At 41.4% G+C, this 16,824-nt stretch overlaps 1 protein-coding gene across 1 annotated transcript; it reads left to right on the plus strand.

Annotated features, from left to right (window-relative positions):
- Window positions 1-811: 811 nt before the first annotated feature.
- Window positions 812-15,184, plus strand: Shisal2b (shisa like 2B). Its single transcript, XM_075977841.1, has 3 exons — window positions 812-1,172; window positions 4,828-4,985; window positions 14,638-15,184. The coding sequence occupies exons 1-3, from the start codon at window positions 982-984 to the stop codon at window positions 14,769-14,771; spliced, it is 483 nt and encodes a 160-aa protein (XP_075833956.1). The 5' UTR covers window positions 812-981; the 3' UTR covers window positions 14,772-15,184.
- The last annotated feature ends 1,640 nt before the right edge of the window (window positions 15,185-16,824 follow it).

The following is a 16,824-nucleotide window of genomic DNA, read 5'->3' on the forward strand; positions in this document are numbered from 1 at the left end:
CCACAAACCCGTGATGTCTGTCTTCCAATCAAACCCTGACCAAAGGAATGAAGGAGAAAATGACAAGGAATTGTTCTGTCCTAGAAATTCTCCGAGCACTAGTCTCATATTAAGGCTATTGTTATTTTTGTCCTTAAACCCCTCAGTATCGTTTGACACGCTATGCCAAGCACAGTCACTACTCTTACTTCAAATGATTGAACAGATCACTTAGGAAAAATGAGAGTCATAGGCAAAAGTAGTTGCTGTGCTCCAGGAGTGATTGATTGATTGCAAGTCTCTTTCCCCGATTTCTTCCCTTTCTGTCTCTCTGTTTCTCACTTTCTTTTCTGCCACCTCTTGTCTTTCCTCCCTTTTCCACTTAGTCAACGTGGGGGTGCACTGTATGTTTTAAAAACCCCTACAGTTAGTTTTTTGAAAGAGTGTTTTAACTCAATTTTGAACATCCCATGCCCTCCCTAATGCTAGTCTAAAGCCTTTTTATTCAGCCTGCTCCCGGGCCTGGATCGGTGGTCAATTCAGGTAAAGCCTCTATGTGCCAGGCTCTATTTGCCATGTCACTGGGCCAACAAAGAGGACACTTTGAGTGCACCTGTGTAGACTGTACCCATGTCCGCCTCTGCTGTTCCCGCTCAAGAGATCATCTCTTCTCGTGTGGAGTGAAGACTACGACAGGCTCTGAATAAAGTGAATGAAAGTGGAGAGGAGTCCACAGAGAGCAAAGAAAATAGTCGGAGGGAGAGGCGGAGGAGGCAAAGGGCCGGGCCACGCAGGGAAAGGGACCACTCAGCGACGAGACCCAGCGGCGAGAGCAGAGCGCTCCAGCACCGCGCGGACAGCGGGAGGCGAGCCGAAGGGGCGCGGGGGCTGAGCGCCCTGCACTCGGACCCCAGATCGCAGGAGGCGCCCAGAGTCGCCTGGGTTGGGCAAGGTCCGGAGCGATCGCACGCACCTCGGGGGTCCTGCGCGCAGCCACCCGCGATGAGCGAGAGCAGCCGCGTGTGCTCGGGCTACTACAGCCTCAACCGCAGCTTCGTGGAGCCCTTCCAGTGCCCGCGGCACGGCGACGGGGCCGCGCTGCTCTACTGTTGCGGCTTCGCAGACCTCAAGTACTGCTGCAGCGAGCCGGGCAGCTACTTCCCCTACAAGCACAGCTACATGTGGAGCCTCAGGTGGGCAGGGCACAGCAAGGCTTGGAAGGGCGGGATGGGGCAGAGCAGGGGGGGACAGGGCAGGGTAAGATGACCCCTCCCGGACCTGGGAAAGTGACCAGTGGAAGATGGAAACCGGAATCAGGGCGGTCTCCCAATGCCCACTGTATTCAGGTCCTTGTGCCAAGGCGCCAGGCGTCTGAATGGTAACTCTACAGGGCACCCTGGAGACCAGTGGGAACCCTGTGCATCCCAGCCTACCTCAGAGAGGCTCTACTGACAAGACTGGGGGTTTTAATTCCTCTTTAAGTGTTTGTTGCTTTGATACATTTGAACCGAAAGGAGGCTTCTGTGGGGAACACGGGTATTAAAGACCAGAGGAGTACTTAAGCGTTATTTAGGCAGCTGGAGTCCTTAAATTGTGTGTGTGTGTGTGTGTGTGTGTGTGTGTGTGTGTGTGTGTGTGTGTATTTGCACAGATGCATACATACAACTGGACTTTATAACCCACTCTTCTCAGAGGTTTGGACACCGACACAGCCCAAGCAGGCTGAAGATGGAAGAAAGCTTGAGTTGCTCAGATTACACAGGCAGCATGGTCTTTCTGAACATCCTTCCCCTACGCCCACACCGTTTGACCTCTGCTAGATGTCAGGAGGCATTACTTTCAAAGGCAGGTCTTTCTTGCTTCTTTTTCCTACAATGGGGCTTTTCCTTGTTTCTGTTGGCCCTTATGCAGGTGTTTTCACCATGAAATGCTCCCCCTAAAAGGTAGCAAACTTTCAGATTTTAAAGTGGATTCTTTTCTTTTGTCTACAGAATGAGTGGAATCCTAAGATTATAGGAAAGAACTACTGCTCCTCCACTATTAACTCGTGTGTGTGTGTGTGTGTGTGTGTGTGTGTGTGTGTGTGTAGACTGAGACAGACACACACACACACTGAGAGAGAACCAGCTAGTGGGAGTACAGCATAGTACAGTGCTATTCCCCCACCCTCTCATCATGATCCAGAACTTGGCATACATGCCAGATCAACAGCAAACTTATTTTTTTTGAGGCAATAAAACAAATACTATTTTTCTGTATCACAAACTTTAATAAACTCCCCAAAGGGCTGCCTTCTGAGCATGTTGTTCTTGAGTAGGAGAAAGTTGTCAGAAAATAATGCCAGCTTATTCTCCCTGGATTATTTGGGGGAAGAAAGTGATGTACTACCCCATCATCTGGGCTTTTTGAGACTAGCTCAGTAATCCGTCAGTGAGCGTTTGAATGACAGAACCACCTCAAGTCAAACACAGTTGGAAACGGCGTCCAGGATCTTCAGATCTCCCATGGTGGCAAGGAGAAGAGGCCATAAAAGCTTCCTAAGGTTTGTGAGAACACAAAGGAAGGAACAGTCTGTTGGGATCTACTTCATCAGGAAAACAAAAATGAGCAGCTAGCTCAAAGTTAGGGAGATAGAAAACCACGTTAACTAAGGGCATTGTAATTGGAACACTGAACTCGGGGTTCCTGTGAATTACTGGGCTCTGAAAACACTACAGGGAAGGAAATTTATTAGACCTTCATTTTTCTTGTAGTCTTTGTTCTTCACTGCTAATTTAAAATGCTCCAACTGCGAAAAATATTACAGAAGTCCCTAGCTCTGGAATCGAGATTCCACAGCTCCCAGAGAAAGACAGCCACAGCTACCTCCAGGTCGGTGAAGGTGCTGAGTGGAAGGATGGCCACGTGGGTATGAGAGCAGCTTCAGACACTTTCCAATGGCTGGCAAAGCGACTGCTCTGGGATGCCAGGAGGAAGGCTGAGTCTCCCTTTCCAGCACCAGTCCCTTTCCTTTTCCCCTCCTCTTCTCATCTCCTAAACTCAAAGGGTGTCCTTTAGTAATCTTCTCCAGGACTTTAAGAAAATGAGGCTTATTTGGCAGGACCACTCACGGATGGATGCTGGATAAGGATTTGGTGAAATGACCGATTTAGGAGACTCCTGGATTCTCCATCTTTACACGGAAATCTGCAGGCACATATGGAGCCGGGGCACGAAAACAGCATTAACATGCTCTTTGGGTTTCCTCCAAATTGTATAATTTTGAAAAACAACGAAAAAAAAACTTGCACATTGAACATTCATGATGTATATGTTGAATTTCATTAGACTGACAAATTTTAATCTAGTAAATTACTTTTTATTTTGAAAATGATTTTCAACAACTGGGTCTCATTTCAGGAATCCAGATATTCCATTTATCTGCATTGTGCACAGACTAATTCTAAATGGTTTACATTCTTATGTGTCTGTGTAAAGGAACATGAACTTAACCTCCCTGGTACAGTTTGCAGAAGGCAAGGTACAAGGATTTCTTTCCTAATCCTATTAGAGGAAAGGGCATGGCAACCTCCAAGCTGAAGTACATAACTCTGTCTGGAGTCTGATATAAAATTATCTAGTCATCACTATATGCAGGACTGGTTGGGATAGGGTCAATAAGCTAAGCTTAAGAATTTGAAACTTTGACTCCATGTTGTTCTATAGCTCCGGAGATGATCTCTTTGTGTGCAAGGGTGTTTTATCTCCTTACATTAAGGGCGAGTGGAGTGAACAGCCTGTCACCTTCAATACTGTTCTTTCCTCCCAGAGCAGTGATGCTCCTGGCTTCCATGATCAAATTCCCTCTTTTCCTTCCTTTTGCTAAAAGTCAGGCTTGCCAGCGGCCTGATCCCTGAAAGAACGCAGAAGCCTGAAGACACGCCAAGAAGATAATGAAGACTCAGATCATTATTTTTCAGTGATGTGCATCCTGAATTGCTACAGCAGATCAATCATGAGTTAATTAGTGTTTACTCTCATCTGTTGACTATTTTCTACAAGCTAAACACACGTAAATACTGAATGTATTCATGCTATAGGAAAACTGACTGAAGTCGGCTTTTGAACAGACTAACGTCTAATTGTGTTGTTTACACATGACTCAAGAGACACGTCTGCATACAGTTCAGTATGACACTGGCTTTCCAAATTCCCTCCCTTAGTTAATAGTACTAAGTGCACAAGTCTGATGAAAATGCTGCTTCAGTGTCTAGCCATATGTGTAACCACATAAATGAATGACTCCAAATGAGGTGCAGAGAAACGAAAGGAAAATCTCAGACTTTGAAAGTGTATTTCATATACATTCTGTAAACAGCTTTCTTTTAACCAAACCCTCTTCTTCTGCAATGGTTATGGTTTTGTATACTAACGTATGGTATCTTTCATATATATCTCTAAGAGAAAAGTTTTTTTATCGCTGATAAATACGTTTCCTGACTCTTAGAGAAGCAAGTATTTTCCTGCTTATCTTTTGCTTGTGAAACTGGTCTGTCTAAGGTGTGGTATTAATTTGATTAACTTGATTTATTGGACTGGAATATTTATGACATTCCTAGAGAATCATACGATCTTTGACCTGTCTCATAGATGTCATACAACTTGTAACATACAAAAATTTTTAAAAGTCCTTGAATGCAATAGACAGAATATGACAAGAATTCAAGAGGAAAATATCAATCAATTATTGTCTGTAGTAAGACAGGATTTGCTTATGAATGAGTGAGAGCAAGAATGAGCATCGGCGCCTTTGGTTGAGCTTAAGTGCACAGCGGTTTGGCTGACATGACTTCTTTTCTGTTTCCTCAGCATTGGTGCTCTGATTGGACTGGGAATCGCCGCCCTTGTTTTGCTTGCCTTTGTCATCAGTGTCTGTGTTCTCTGCTATCTGTTTCTGTACACAAAACCTCAAAGATTAGACAATGGCCTTAAACTTCAGCACCTAGAGGCATCCTCTGCCCTAGAAGGTAACCCAAATCTATTATTTATAATCTGTTACCTATACCATATCTTAGCTGGGGGACAGAGCACACTGTTAAGACGGAACATTCTTTAAAGATTCCGTTTACAGTGCAGCCTTGCAAGAGTTCACGGTGAATCAGCCTTAGGTGATGGCATACTTTAGGGAAATAGTGGTCAAGAAAAACTAGCAGGCTATAAATGCCCTGTGGAAAGGAAGTCAGTGGGCCAGTACATTCACTGGGATATATTTAATTCCATTTTAGTTATCAACACTTATCCTCTTGGAAAAATTACATTTTGGCTTTCTGGTGGAACCAAGGACATCCATCAAGTACATAACACAACAGAACGCCCAGCAGCACACTCTTGCTACTGCACTTTACACGGGTCAGTCAGTGGTCAAACTGGCATCCAGTGTGAGGAAGCAAGGGGGCATCAAAAACAATTCAGAGGTTTGCAAAAAAACTCGAAAAACAAATATAACATTCTGTTACTGAATAGCCTGCAAACTAATTAATTCCATTGGTGTAGGTATGTAACTATATATAACTATGCACAATGTAACTATAAAGTAGAAAGAAACTTTTATGCATAATTTATGGCCTGTGTGTCTGTCTACTTATTGTTTCAGTTATAAAGCAGTATAGACAAGTCAGTTGTTATCATCATAAAACTATCAAAACTGTGTGGAAACTGATTTCTATTAGTGTATTAGGAAACACCAGTCATGAATTTTGGCATGTGTGTATGCAGAATATATTTTAAAGAATATATAGGTAGCAATACATAAATTTAGGATCCACGTTGACATATTTAGAACGGCATAGGAATGTTTATTGCTTCCATTTCAAAAGAAAAGAAGAATCTTTCTTAAAATAGAACGTCTCTGTGTTTTAGCTGAATGATGGGCTCTGTCACATTTATGAAGTACCTGCCCTGTGACCTTATCAAATATGTCACCATCACCGTGTGCCTGCATGAGCTGTAGTCTCCTCTGGGGAGAAACAGAAGAATCTCCCCAGTCCCTCATGTCCTCTTGTCATAGTCGAGCAGGACAGATCCCTCTGGAGTTCACATCCCAAAGCGCTGATAACAAGGAGCCAAACTGACAGGCTCGGAGCTGAATTTAGTCCAAGTGACTTCGATCCAGCTTCTCCACAAGCACAACTGTGTGGTTGATTAGTGGGTATCACATCATCTGACTGTAAGAGGAATTATTGTCTCATTCGCTTAGATGATTGAATCTAATCATGGTCCTGAATCTTTTCTATGATCAAGAATCACCTGTGGTGGTGGTGGTGTGTGGGGGGGAACCATGTTAAAAAAAAACAGTGTCTCAGTCTCAGCTGTTCAAACAAGTGCCTCTTCTTCCCACTCTTCCTCCTACTTTCCATAGCAAAATCATGGCGAGACTCTTAAAATCTACGCCACCCCTCAAACCCTAACGTTTTTCCCAGCTCTCTCAGTGGATACAACTCTCCTCCGTGACCTTTTGTGACTGGCCTTCTAGGTCTTTCTTTTTCTCATCTCCTTTGCCAAACCACATTGGGTCCTTTGCCATTCCTTGAGATTCTTGATCAGGGCCTTTGCACACGCTGCCACCATTTCCTCAGACATCTGTGTGACTCGCAGTTCCTTTTACTCTTTCCTGAGAGATCCTTTTTCCAGGAGTTCCTCCTTACCTGCACTCTTAACTTCCCTTCTCCTCTTCCTAGCCAATTCCTCCCCACCCCTCCCCGCAAAGCATTTTATTTACTGGTAACAGAAATTACTGTCTACTTACTTACCTATCTGTTATCTATAAATTATTGATATTTCTGACTAGAGACTAAGTTCCAGCAAATAATTTTTTGTCATTTTTGTTCACTATAATATCCCCAGTGTTTATAATACTTACACATTTCCTGAAATGAATTGACAAGTCTTACATCTTTACTGATCCCAGGAATGTCTTTTGTGTAACACTGACCAAGTATGGTCATTGCTGCAGGCATTAGACATACATCGAGTGCACCTTCTATGGAATTCACTGTGCTAAAATAAAAGTGGTTCTTTTTCCCGGTTTAGCTCAAGGACTATTGCAAAATTTTATTTCCTGTTTGCTATGTGTCCCCAGAAGCATAATTACTGGCATGTCAACTCAGACTTGGCATGTTTCTTGCTCTTTAGTGGATGAAGCCAGTTAATGCACTTCTTATGAAGTTCGATGCGGCTGCTTTCATGCAATGAAATAGCCCCACTTTGTTCCTCACAAAATGTATACATCAAGGTAGCAAGTTAATTTAATAGACCTTTCCTGAGTCTGGCTATTAGAAAAACAGCATACAAAATGCAAAATAACCAGTGCCTTGCTGCTGCTTTCAAAGGACGTGATTTGGGTCCTGTGGATTGTTTTTTTCTTATTATTAGTAATTATAGTGCAGAGCCCAAAACAAAATAGGTAATCCATATGCTGCTGGGATAGAAAAACGGGTTCCTCTTAAATTGACCCTTTGAAATGATAATTAAATACTGTGCACTTTATTAAATATGAGTGTACCATCCCAGGGTTTTCAACACCTAGCGAGAGCCGAGAGATGCCTTTGTTCAAGCTATGGGGAAGACAAGTTAGGGGTGTTACTGCATTTAAGATTGGCAACTTAAGGAAATAGTTGTATAATTAATCAGGCCTCTGAGTAGTATATCTGAGGAAAACTGACGTGACTGGCTAGAAAGCTTTCCTTTCAACACTGTCTCTTCTTTAAAAATTCCTCCACATTATTTTAGACTAATTTCTTAAAATTATCTGTTATTTCCTAAAATTCTAATTACATATATCCCCCTTCTGTTTCCTGCCTCAACCCCTCCCACATACCTTTCCTTAAATTCATACCCTCTCTTTTCATTGGTTGTTTCGCACTGTGCACACTTGCACACGCGAGCACGTGCGCGCTCACGCGCACGCGCGCACACACACACACCTAAACACATAAGTATAACCTACTCAGTCTGTACAATGATACATGAAGTATGCTCTCAGGGTTGAATATTTGGTATTAGATAATCAATTAGCGTGTTCTTTCCCGGGGAAGACTATTTAGATTAATTTTTATAATGGAGACTGTTTTCATTACAGGTAATTTGGATGGCCTAAGAGGAACTCTGTTTTTGTACTTATTACAGTGGATGTAAGGTCCTGAATCTTTTCTTTTCCTATAAATGACAATGGTGTGGCTCTAAAATACGCTAATCATAGATCACACTGCCAGGATTTTTGCCTATTTGTATTCCATGGTATTTTGATTTTAAATATCTACAGTTTAAGGCTTTACAGTCTCTGAACTGATCTTGAAAAGGCAGGTGGGTCTCTTTGGGCCATGGTTGCAGACATTAGTAGCTTAACCTGCGTTGTCCACACCATACAGAGCACCCCTCACTGAACAATTGGTGGGTTTTTAAATTGTGGCTCACAACTGTTTTCTTCTTTTTAAACTTTTACATTTTGGCTTATGCACATTTCAAACGCCAGTATTCAGAAGTCTCTATTGTTTCGCCTCAGATGCTAAGTTGCCAAGCAAAAGATGCCCATATGAAGATACTCCTAATCACGAGGGATCATGTCAAGGTTGTGGGAGAGTATTCATGGTCAACGACAGAGCAGTCAGAGGGACAAGATCATAGATCACCACTTCTCAAATGTTTCCATAGTGAAGGTGTTAGAGCCTTAGGAAAAAGGAAGTCAAGGCCCAGAGTTCTCAGGGCTAGCAGGGGAGAGGTCTGCCTTAAAACTTCTGAGCTTCAGCACTTAATCGTTTCTCATTTTGCTTAAAAATTTATGAGAATTTTCAACTGAGTGAAGCTTGCTATCCTCTTATAATGGCATCTGTCTCCCATATCTAGTAAAATTGCTGCTTCGGGAAGATAAAGCCTGTTCACCCTGAGGCATCGAGTAGGCTTGAGTAGGTCCTGTGGGGGTGATGGGGACTATCAATGACAGGGACTCTGAGAAGTGCTGTGTCTGAAGAACATGAAAGGCGGTGTTAGAACTGTTAGGAAGAACACAATTGTACAGAAATAACAAACCCTCTCAAGCTGGTGTTCTGTGGTCATCTTGGAAAGGTGAAAGATAGAAATTAAAAGGAGGAGATGAATTAGCAGTAAGGCACAGTTAGTTACACAGGTGAAAAACAAAACTGCACATAAAATACCAAGAGAGTAAATTGGGGGGGGGGGGGGAATCACATAACCATTTGTTGTACCCATGAGCAAAATGGGTCTTAGGCTGACTTGAAATGGTTTTGTGTTTCTTCTTAGAAGATGTTCTTGCTTCCTCAGAAAGAAAAGTTTCTTTCTGTTCATGTTCATTGTAGAAACACTGGAAATACGGAGAAGTCAACAAATGCTCTCAGCATAGAGGTGAAAGGTGTCAGCACTGCAGTGAATATCCTTCAGGGAAGAATTCCTATGTATCCCTAGATCACATATAAAGCAAATTGGGAAATAGCAGGACATGGCAGCTTTGTCTGATCCCAGCACTCAGGAGGGTGAGGCAGGATGATTGCAAGTTTGAGGCAAGCATGGGTTATATGGTGAGAATCTCCCCCCACCATGTGTGTGTCTGTCTGTCTGTTTCTGTCTTTCTGTCTCTCTAGTTCCCCTCCCCATCCCTTTAAAAAAACACAATAGTTGTATCTTCTTTGCTATTAAATGAATTCTTGTTATTATTTAATTCATTTAATCCATTTAATTTATTACTTCACAAAGCACCATGACTTTTGCTGTTGATAGAATAAACATTTTTTATATCTCTCTGCAGATTTACTGATTGTAAATACTTTGCTTCATTAGTTTTATCCTTGGTACTTTGTGAATATGTTCCTTTAAACTCTAAGAACAAAGATACTTCCTCTTGTGTGAACCCTGTGCACACATCCGAGTTAACAACCACAACACTAATGCAGCAACATACACTCTGGGGCTTATATTAAAGTTTCCTAATCTCAATAGCTAATTTTTCTTATCCTGGATCTGGTCCAAAATTAATTTGTATACTTTTATTTCATGTTTTCTTTAATCCTCAGCCTTTCTTTTTCTTTTATGCCCCTGATAGTTTTGAGGATGAAAAAACAAAGCCACATATTTTGTGCAGTGTCTCTCAATTTCTGTTTGTCCGTTGTCTCGTGATTGGAGAGAGAGCATCCATTTTTACAGGAACACAAGAAGGTATGGTAGCAAAGGACCACAGACAGCACACAGTCTTGGCTGGCTTGATTAGCAGTGATAGTAGCGTGATTACAGTGAGGGATTTGGAACCACGAATATATCCTGTTCCTCTGTGAATTTCCAGCCAGTCACTGAATTTTTGACAACTGTTATTACGATGACACTTATAAGTGGTAATTTTCCAACTTCTTACAGCTTTTAAATGTATTATTTCACTGCTCCCCTGTTTATTTATCTTGGTTCTTTGTGCCACTGACACAGAATAGTTCGACTGTATAATTTATAAAGAAAAGAAGTTAATCTTCACAGTTCCGGAGGCTGGGAAGTTTAGGGTCAAGATGGCTGTGTATTGAGCAGTGAGAGCCGAAGTCTGCTTCTCAGATAGTGAGCGCCATGAGGCAGCATCTTCTTGTGGAACAAGGAGAGAATGGGCAAAAAGAAGCTGGCTACTTCCCTCCAGTCCTTTTGTAGGATTGCTACTTCACACCGAAGGACAGAACTCTGGTGGTTTAATCACCTGCTGAGGTCCTCAGTTCTTAATAGCTTATGTCGCCAGTTTGAAGTCATGTGCCTTTTAGAGGAACACATGCATTCTGGCCATAGGGTTGCTGATTCATTTGAAGGTCAGCATGGATTTGTGCATTTTAAAACATTATTGTTGTTGTTTATTTTGATCCATCTGACATTTGGTCAGTGGATATTTGGATGTTGGGGTGTGTATATGTGTATAATATATGCACATTGCATGCAGAAGCCAGAGGTAGGCATTGAGTGTCCTGCTGTACCAGGTTCTGCCTTTCTTCCTTGGATCATAGTTTGTCACTGAGACTGGATCCAGGCTGCTGGCCAGAAAGCTCAAGTGGTCCTTTAGGGCTATCCACCCTCTATAGTTCTGGGATCACAGGCATCCACAGGACCTTGTTTCTACATGAAGGCTGAGACCCAAACTCACATCCTTATGATAGCCTCGAGAGCACTCCTAACCACTGAGCCATCTCTCTCGCCATTGAACAAACTCCTTCAAACTGTATCCCATGCCTGCTTGAAATCTGTCCATCATTTTGGGAATACTTTTTGTTCTCCAAGACTTTCAGTACCTTCCTTGTTCCAACACTGGAACCTACCATTTCTTTAAGAAGAAGCCTGGCTCATTTCAGGTGGTAACAGTGTTTATAAGCCAAGCAGGGATACACAATATTTAATTAGCTTAAAGACTTCCACTTCCACCACTCTCTTACAGACACACTGAACACCTGTTTTCCTTCCATAATCCTTAGCAGCGGAGTACCTAATCTGAGTGTACACACATATACAAGATGGGTATACTTTCTACCTACCTTCCATAAAATTACTATTTTACACTTACTTGCTTTTCCACAGTCTCTGTGGCTTTGGGTATTATTATTTTTTTTATTTAAAGATATCTATTTTACAGATTTTATAAAGAATAGTATTTTTCTGGGTTTTTTTTTATATTGTTGCTTTGTTTTTTGAGACAGGGTTTCTCTGTGTAGCCCTGGCTGTCTTGGAACTTGCTGTATAGACCAGGCTGGCCTCAAACTTACAGAGATCCACCTGCCTCTGCCTCCTGAATGCTAAGATTAAAGATTTAAGGAGAACACTACCATTGTCCAGCAAAGAATGGTATTTTATTTCAAATGTATCTAATCAGACAGTTTCATGTTTACCATTTTTTTGTGGCACACTGCCTAATTTTCATATATTTTTTTCTATGAGGATATTCAGTCTTTCATAGATACCACAGGTTTTTTCTGCTGTATTTAGACATGTATGTGTGTTTAAAGTTTTAATAACTCTACAGAAGCGAAGTAGGGAATCTGCTTATATTTCCAAATGAGTCAGTTGCCCAAATATATCTCTCTAATGTCAACCTAAATGGTCACTTATCATAAATTGTTGTATATACCCAGGTCTGTTTTTAGACTGTATTCTGTTAAATTATTGTGATTATTCTTAAATTGTGATTGATTTAAAATTATTGATGTCATATTATTTTAATGTTAAGTCAAGAATCCTTCTCTTTCCCTCCCTCCCTCCCTCCCTCCCTCCCTCCTTCCTTCCTTCCTTCCCTCCTTCCTTTCACCAAGCTTCTGTTAAGAACATCTAGGCTTTTTGTAAGTAATGGTTAAGTTTCCAAATTATCTTTTAAATCATACTCTAAAATTTGGAAACAGTCAAGTGATATTTTGATGGTTTTATAGTAAATTTATAGATACGTTTGGGAACCATTTTATTAAATACCTAATAATGAGGAACAAGTGCTCAAAACTCATTAAGTTGGCAAGCTGCTGACTCTATTCAATAATACTTTATCTCACAACAGCTTTTAAAGAATTCATTGTGTTATTAGTGGACAATGGCATAATTCGGATTCACTAGCATAAAAAGCCACTCAGGGAGTCTCTTGGAAAAAGAGATGATCAATGGACAAACTTCCTTGATTATGGCCTGCAGCTGAAACTATTTCTTAAAAAATCAAAACCAACACTACAGAATGACTTGAGGTTGTAGATCTAAGGTTGTTTCCTAAAGCTATCCAGCCAGACCACCAGCTGGGAGCTGCTTAGAGCTCCAGGACAGCCCAGCAGCTAGGGTAAGCTGGATGGAGAAGGGCTGGGAAGCTCCACCACGGGTTCTGCCAGGTAGCCAGGGGACAGAGACCTGCGGGGGGTCCCCAGTATTCTTTTTTTTTCTTTTTTTTCCAGTATTCTTTTTCTGTTCTGAAGTGCCTGTCAAGACCCAAGTTCACAATTACATGATAAGCTGGTCCCTGAGGACCAGCTCTGAAACAAAGACATGTTTAACAGCTATCAGAGCTCATATCTGGCAGAGCTGCAATGGAGAACAGGCAGAATGGTTTATTTGATGAATTGGATTTAAATTTGCCAAAGGTCAAAGCTTTAAGTGTTAGTGTGTGATGTCCAGGGCTAAAGGAAGGCTAAGATTTACATATAATAGCCAGACTAAAATGAAATGAGGATGGGAACATGAAGGCTTGGCAGCAGGAACGGAAGGAGGAACTATGATGGTGGCTCTTGGCAATTTATACTCAACTAACGAAATAGGAATTAAATAAGAAAAACTTTCACATGTGACAAATCCTTAGCAGTTCAACAGCATTACAGATTTATTACTTGAAATCAAATCCATGTTGCGACCTGTGATGGAAGGCTTTACCCCTATGTGGCTGGATGAGAAACTAGAGAAATCAGGTTGCTGAGGTGGTCCTTTAATTAAAATGGTCCCAGGAAAATGTTAGGGTACTCTATCATCACTGGGGCTCTCGTTGCTATTTTTCTGCATCTCCAGTTACTTGAGGCTGCTGGAGGGAAATCCATTGACAGTGGTCTTGGGATTTTTAGCAGAGTAAATTCTGGAGTGTTCAAGTGTTTACAACCAATCTTTTCTTATTCGACTAGGAAATTGCCTTGTTAGGGGTAATCGCTTTGGCTTTAGAAGCCAGCCTAGGAAATTGTCTTGATGAGCTAACATGTTTAGAAGGATCTGGAAGCCAAGTAAATAATGAGCCAGGGCTGGGGAACAAGGGCTTTTGCAAGTGCTAAGGGTGAAGAATTTTTGACACATGGAATGTATTTTGAGAGCGTGTACAACTCAGGGAGCGGTAGGCCATTCTGACGAATTCTTCTAGCTTTTGCCACAGAAATGCATAATGGAAGGCAAACCTGCCAGAACAGAGACAGGTTAGAGCATACAAATTATTAGGTTAGAAATAACACCTGGGAGAGTCCCCTTTGCTATAAAGGCCGCAAAACCTGCTTGTGATGAAGTAGGGGGAGAAGGCCTTGAAAACGTAGTTCAAATGTTATGAATTTAAATATGTGAGCATCGCTTAGGAAACATGTAGGAGTCAGTAGACCCACACTAGGCTTTAAGTTTTCAGAACCCCCACCCACAGACTAACAGTCCACTTCTCCTTGGTTAGCCCAAATGCTGGTTAGTGAAGACCACTTGCCCAGCCCTTGCTTATAATGGATTTCTATGAAGTGTGTGAATTGGACTTTGGCGTGAACTCACATCCAAATTGCTTATGGTGGCAAAGCCTTCAGCTTCTTGAAATCATCAGAGTTAGCTTTAATGAAGTTTATTGTATTTATGTCAGGTAAGAATAGTCACGCTTTCATTAAGTGACCCTGAAATTGTTAGCTCCTTACGGAATGTGTGCTTTCTCATAGAGGCGTGGAGGAAAGAACTTGGAAGTAAAATTCAGGCTCCTGTGACTGACTTATCTCCCTTTGCTTTTATGATGAATGGCTCAAAACCATCCTGAATGGAGTTGGTTCTCCCTCATCCATACAGTATTTTCAGAACTTTCTACTTTCGATACTGTTACACCAATTCAAGCACAGACGCTGAAAAGACAATTTCTCTGTCATAAGCTTGACTAATTATTTCATTTGGTCTTGTGTATTGCAGGCAACTTAAATAGAAAAACCAAAGGCCTCATTTCAAATGCAGCATCAAATTCAACAAATGAAACAGTCTATGAAGCCGACGATGTAACTCAAGGAAAGACAATGGATACAACACAAATCAATATTGCCCATTAGCTAAAATCCCTGTTTTAAGAGCTTACTGGAGAGATGGAGCATTAAGAATAAAGAATGCATTTTATTTTTTATTTTATTTTATTTTATTTTGAGACAGAGTCTGTCTATACTGCTTGGGCTATCCTGGGACTTCCTATGTAGACTAGGCTTGCAAACTCACAGATCCGCCTGCCTCTGCCTTCTGAGTACTGGGCTTAAAGGCGTGTGCCACCTCACCTGGCAAGAATGCATTTTCAAACAGTTTCTCCCATTGCTTTTTCAGTATTCACCACTCACAAAGCAAGACCAACTGCAGTTTTAATTAGCTCATTTATCAAGCACTCACTAAGGTTCTGATAAATGTTTATGTGTATAAGTTTACTTTGTCAAGTTCCTGTGTGACATAAAACTGTGCTATTTCTTCAAAATAAAGAGTTTAGCAATGACAGAAAAACAAACCAATCTCAGTGAAGCATAATAAATGTGTTTGTTTCATTACCAATATTTCACAACTATTTAATACATGATATTACTGTCATAGATAATAACGGGTAAGTATATCTTCAGGGGACTTTTCTCATAAACCAAAGGCTCTCAAGTCTCTTAGACATCAATGTTTTTTGATGGATTTTGTGTATGAAAGAGGAATACATTATCTTCATGTAAGTTAATAGTCAATGGCAAAGATATCATTGTAGTACCTGTAAATGAGTATATCCTGTATTTCAAGTATGCAAGGCAAATCCTCTGTCTGTGCATTTCCTGGAGAATGTCTATAATGAAAGTTATAGAAGTCAGCAGAGATGCCAGCAGTAGGCTCGGCTGGACCTTCGACACACTCCCTGCTCAAGTAGCCCACCTCTGGGTTACCTGCAGAAAAGCCATGGGGGTCCAACTTGGACCGACTGGTGCATCTCTCTGTAACTTACAAGCAGTAGGTGCTTCTTAAGTAGACACAAAGTATTAAAAGCAAAATGTTTTATTAATCTGTGGCTCATCTTAAACAGATCTCATCTGAAAAACATTTCAAATGGTCTGCCTAGATTTCATATACATTCAGTGTAGTTCCATCTAATGCGACCAACTAACATACAAAAACATGGTTTCAGTAGCTTATATCTCAAAAGATTTTTCTTCTGAAGTAAACCTATTATAAATATAGACATAGCTTTAAAAATGGAATTCAACAGTCGGAAGGAACAATGTAGAGGCCGTGTTACTGCCCACATCTGCTGGGGAAGGTTTTCCTAGCAGGAGGACATCTTTCTAAACGTGCTGAGCATGGCTTCTTTGGTCTGCCTCGTTGTTCTGGTGCATGCAAAGCTCGGGGACTGGGAACTTTTCATTGGGTCTATCAAAATGATGGACTTCTCTTAGGCTAGCATTAAGTTTTGAGGGGATGCAGATGTTTTTTTATCTGCAGTCTGGCACCATAGCTACTAATGGTAGTGGCTATGGGGACCTGAAACAGGGCTGACGTGACAGAAGTGATACACGTTTATTGTTTTATTCAAATGACTACCTCTGGCTTCCCCATTCAAACAGAATAATTTCACTAAGGCTTAAATATTAAAATGCTAGAGTGTAATTGAAGTTTGAAAGTTCAGGCTTTTTAATTATAAAAGTGAGATGGTTTTTTACTAGGTAAGAAGAGCAAAGAAAATATTTATTTTGTGCAGGCTCAGAGATTTCCTAGATACTTTTGTTCTTTTCCATTTTTTTTTTAAAAAGTCCCAGATGCCTGGAGACAGTGGCACATGCCTTTAATTCCAGCAGGTGGATCTTCATGAGTTCGAGGACAACCTGATCTACAGAGGGAGTTCCAGGGCAGCCATGTCTTGAAAAACCAAAAATCAAAGAGAGAGAGAGAATGAACAAGAAGGACAAGGAGGAGAAAGAGGAAGCCACAGAAAATGTGCTGCATTGACAGACAGGAGGCAGCAATGATATTCCTAGCCCAGCTCGGGTGGACATCCGGGTGGAGAATATTTAGTCGAGGCCTGTTCCAGCTTTATTTTCTTTGTTGAAAGGCAAGGGAAGAGGTCATAAATGGCACAAAGAGCCATTAGGACTG

Source organism: Microtus pennsylvanicus, chromosome 6 (assembly GCF_037038515.1).
Source record: "Microtus pennsylvanicus isolate mMicPen1 chromosome 6, mMicPen1.hap1, whole genome shotgun sequence".
In the NCBI taxonomy this organism is placed as follows: domain Eukaryota; kingdom Metazoa; phylum Chordata; class Mammalia; order Rodentia; family Cricetidae; genus Microtus; species Microtus pennsylvanicus.

What these genes read in the sequence shown, in the direction of transcription:
- Shisal2b (XM_075977841.1), top strand. Translation starts at nt 982, where the DNA reads ATGAGCGAGAGCAGCCGCGTGTGCTCGGGCTACTACAGCCTCAACCGC. An exon ending in AGCTACATGTGGAGCCTCAG is followed by an intron (nt 1,173 to 4,827) that starts GTGGGCAGGGCA and finishes CTGTTTCCTCAG; the next exon opens with CATTGGTGCTCTGATTGGAC. An exon ending in GGCATCCTCTGCCCTAGAAG is followed by an intron (nt 4,986 to 14,637) that starts GTAACCCAAATC and finishes TGTGTATTGCAG; the next exon opens with GCAACTTAAATAGAAAAACC.